Source organism: Myotis davidii, unplaced genomic scaffold (genome assembly GCF_000327345.1).
Source record: "Myotis davidii unplaced genomic scaffold, ASM32734v1 scaffold200, whole genome shotgun sequence".
Classification (NCBI taxonomy): Eukaryota; Metazoa; Chordata; class Mammalia; order Chiroptera; family Vespertilionidae; genus Myotis; species Myotis davidii.
Window position 1 is genome coordinate 7,610,192 of NW_006293700.1, and position 4,449 is coordinate 7,614,640.

The 4,449-nt window shown below is 49.0% G+C and overlaps 1 protein-coding gene across 1 annotated transcript in view; it reads left to right on the forward strand.

Moving 5' to 3' along the window:
* The window catches only part of FER1L6 (fer-1 like family member 6), a 102,022-nt gene that overhangs the window by 63,200 nt on the left and 34,373 nt on the right, over nt 1–4,449 (forward strand). The window contains 4 exon segments of the mRNA XM_006767370.2: nt 1,507–1,617; nt 1,867–2,028; nt 3,198–3,379; nt 4,324–4,449. The exon segment at nt 4,324–4,449 is cut by the window's right edge and continues 1 nt beyond it. Of these exon segments, the coding sequence (XP_006767433.1) occupies nt 1,507–1,617; nt 1,867–2,028; nt 3,198–3,379; nt 4,324–4,449 (581 nt within the window).

Below are 4,449 nucleotides of genomic sequence, written 5' to 3' on the forward strand. Positions count from 1 at the left end.
GCCTGGTGTCCAGGCTCAGTCATGAATTTCTTTACTAAGCTTCTAGAGAGAACACGCTGCTTTCCAAGGACTGAAGGGTAGGAGAATGGCCCCAGTGGCCGGGATCAAATCAGGGACAGCTTCTTGAAAGAGACACGTGTTGAGCCAGGTCTTGAAGGCAGTGCGCGGTGGCCTGCACAAGGGAGGAAGCCCTTTCTAAGTCCTTTGTGTGAGATTTTAATAAAGCATGATTGTCTTCCTGCAGTTTTGTTAACTCCAAATGCACAGGAAATAACATCTTTTCATCCTTGGAGGCCTGCCTCCAAAGACTTTACTTTCTGTTTCACTGATTGGGTGTGGATTCTATTTGACTAACCAGGAATCTCTCCTAGCAGTGCAACATGAGGGATAGTTAGGTCTCAAAGGGTCAGCTTCTATCCGAGCCCCTTCCCCAGTCCACTGCTGGAGTTCTGACATCGTTTTATCAGGTCATGAGGAGCTAGCTACTTTTCTTCCTCCACCCCCCATCTTACAGCAAGCTCATTAACCTATTAACTTGTGGCACATCGTTAAGTGCTCACTAAATGAGGGTCACCCTTGCAAATGAATGCACTTGGCAGTTAATAAATAAGTGTGGTAAAACGCATCATCTCGGTTGCATGTTAAGCTGGAAACATTGTTTTCGCTAAAGGTTTTTATGGAGGAAAGGGTTTTAAGCAATTACATAATTTGGCTGGTGGTGATAACAGGTGAATGAGGGAAAAAATAAAAGGAAGCAACTCAGATTCATCAGTGAGCCACGTGTATCTCGCTGGGTGAGACAGCCCCAGAAATAGCCTCTCTTTCCCCCGTTCTCCATTTTCCATCAATGACCAAGTCCAACTACACATAAAACATGCATGCCCTTCCTCGCCATCCCCACTGACACGTCCGGGTCCCAGCATTCATCATCTCCTGCCTAGATTGTTATCCAGCCTGCCTGTAAGTGAAGTAGGGTGAGGAATTAAGGGATTTTAATGATGAGAATGTCTTTCTACTGAAATGAGACCTGTCTGCCTATGCATACCTTCTATTCATGGGCCATTTTTTTATTTTCAATTTACAGTTGACATACACTATTATATTAGTTCCAGGCAGACAGCGTAGTGATTAGACATTTATATAACTTATGATGTGATCACCCTAATAAGTCTAGTACCAAACTGACACTATGCATGGCTATCAGTGTTACTGACTATATCCCCTGTGCTGTATGCACTTTACATCTGTGACTGTTTTTATCACTGCCACTTTGTACTTCTCAAATCCTTCAGAGAAAGACAAGCACCATATGATTTCAGTTATAAGTGGAATCTAGAAAATAAAGTGAAAGAACAAACAAAACAGAAACAGACTCATAGATACAGAGAACAACTTGACAGTTGCCAGATGGGAGGAGGGTTGGAGGCTGGGTGAGAAACGACTGTCTTATGGATGAGGTCTTTGCCTGCCCTTGACCTTCTAACCGGCACCTGTTCTTTGTGGTAGGTCCCTTCATCCGGGCTAGAGGGGCTCCCTCCCATTGACCCACCAGACGTCACCCAGATCTACCCGGTTCCTGCCAGCATTCGGCCAGTGCTGAGTAAATACCGAGTGGAGGTAGGCGCAGGGAAGGACTGAGTTGATCTTTGGGACTAAAGGGCAGTGGCGTGTTGCAAGACAGTAGTGCTTTGCATGAGGGGAATTGTGGGGTGGGAAGGAGACGGACGTGGTTGATCAGATGGGCCCTCGAGTTGCTGCTCAGTCCTTTCCTGGGAGAACATACTGTAGTTCCCAGGCAGCCTGTGGACCTTGCCGGCTCCTCCTTGGGCCTTGGAGTGACAGCTCTGCTGCTGGTCCTCTCCTCAGGTTCTCTTCTGGGGAGTCCGAGAGATGAAGAAGGTGCAGCTGCTCTCGGTGGACCGTCCTCAGGTGCTCATCGAGTGCGGGGGACGAGGAGTCAAGTCCTGCGTGATCCAGAGCTACAAGAACAACCCGAACTTCAGCATCCAGGCCGATGCTTTCGAAGTGGTGCGTGCACCTTGTTCCCCACCTGCTCCTGCCCTTCATTCTCGCAGGTTGATTGCCGGGGGGAGATGTTTTGGAGTTTGGCCCTCCAAAAAAACATCTCCCCCCGGCAATCAACCTGGAACAACAGCCTAACTTAGTGAAAAGCCAGAAGTTCAGAATGAGATAAAATAGACTCCTGTTGTTGTTTGGTTTGGTTTGGTTTGGAAAGGCTCCAGGTTAGATCATACAGTCGATCAAATCAGGTTAACAGTGGTCCCCAAAGTACAGCCCCCCCTTCATCAACTTCAGCATTAGCATCACCTGGGCCTTTTAGAAGCACGAATGCTCAGGCCCTGCCCCACACCTGCGGAATCAGAAACTGTTGGGGGCTGGGGCCCAGGTAGTTCTGGCTTAACAAGCCCTTTGATATGTATTAAAGTTTGAGAACCACTGACTGAGAACATACCCTCACAAAACTCATTTTAATAGTTAGATTTTAAAAAAATTATTTATGCATAAAAGGGCCATAGTTTACCAGTGAACTTAAGCTTTATCCGCAGCGACTTTTTTTTTATTTAGCATCTGTCCTTTTGTTTCAGTATTTCAACGTACATTGTTGTGCTCTGATTTGGAGCTAATTGTGAAGAGTTTGCGTTGTCCAACCCAGTCAATGCCAATGGACACATATGCTCAATCAGCAAAGATTAGAATGAAAGCACCTGAGGGCAAACATTTCACACTGAGCTTTGTTGAGCTTTGCGGGAGGGGATGGAGGCGCACCAGGGAAATGAGAGGGCCCCTCACACGCAGCTCCATTGTGAATGGCTCCCTTTTGTGTCTTGGGCCTGGGCAAACAGCTCTTTGAGATGCAAGCTCTGGTGAATAATGACAAAATGAGACAATTGACAGCTACTGCCATTGGAGGTGTGGGATTTTTGCAGTTTAAACCCTGGATGAACTGTTGGTGCTGCTCTTCCCACTGTGGGTCATTATTCCCTGGGTTGGGAAGGCACTGCTCCAGACTTCTGGCAAGCTGCAGGGCTGGCCTGGAGGAAGAGGATGACCAGGCAGGGACAGAGGGAGGAAGGGCGTCAGGCTTACTTTGGTCCTGCCCCCGACAGGTGAGCAGGGCGCCAGCAGCCAGGCTCAGCCCGGCAGTGCCCTGACCTCACGCTGGCCTCTCCCCGCAGGAGCTGCCTGAGAACGAGCTGCTGCACCCACCCCTGAGCATCTGCGTGGTAGACTGGAGGGCTTTCGGGAGGAGCACCCTGGTGGGCACCTACACCATCAACTGCTTGAAGCAGTTCTTGTGTACATCCAGGGAGCCCCTCGCCCCCTCCTCACAGGTGGACGGAACCCAGGCTGGGCAAGGTAGGAAGCTCCCCTGGGTTCTGGGGCTCTGGACTGCTGCGGGACCCGCACAAAGATGTCCCCCCCCCCCCAATCCCCTGGTCAGCTGGATCTTTCTGAAGAATTTGCTCTTTAAGTGCCACCTCTGCTTCGTTAGTTGCCAGATTCTTGCTTTAAGAATGGCATCAGGATCAACTCTGAGAGGCCCTCCTCAAATATTACTCAGGCTCCCGCCCGCCTCCACTCCCTGACGTTTTCTCTCCTTGGTGTTACTTTAATTCGGTCTGTTTCGGATCTCAGGTGCACAGAGTTGAATTAATTGCGCTTCTCAGTTCGTGCTGTACAATTATCATCCGTCTGTTCAAAGCTGCACATTATATCCACCGTCCCCCGTGCCTATTCCTGTCCCCACCCCCTTCCCCTCAACTCCCCACTGTAGGCCCCACCACCAATTCTTGTAAAATGTAAATCCATGTAATTTACGCTTATGAAATGGTGCCAGAACCTTCATTTGGTTTCCTACTCTTTTCATTCAAAGCTGTGTTTTAAGATCTGTGCATACTGCTGTGTGTATATTAGCTTGTTACCACGGCCCGCTGCATCTACCTCACTTTGCTTTTCCTCTTCCCTTATATTAGACTCCAGGCTGCCTTCAGCTCCCCACTTCCACAAACAGTGCTGTGATAAATGACCTCTGTTCATTAAAATTACTCTGAGGATCAATAAGTGTGACCATTTACTGATTAGCTATTAGGCACCAAATGCCTTACATCCTGATCTCATTTATGACCCCAGTGGCATGGGCATTTTCACTGTCATTTTGTCACCAAGGAAACTGAGGTTCAGAGATGGTAGGCACTTGCCATGTTTGCATCCAGAGCTGCCAGGTGCCCAGCATTGGGTCCCTGAAATGACCTCCCTGTGCCTTAGCCCAGGTTGCCCAACCCGATATGCTTTCATTTTGCTTATTTCAGATTCGCTAATAGCCACTGAGCCCTCTGGGCCCCTCAGCTCCTCCCAGGACCCCCCAACAGATCACATCTATGTGGACGTTGAGCCACCTCCCACAGTGGTACCTGACTCTGCCCAGGT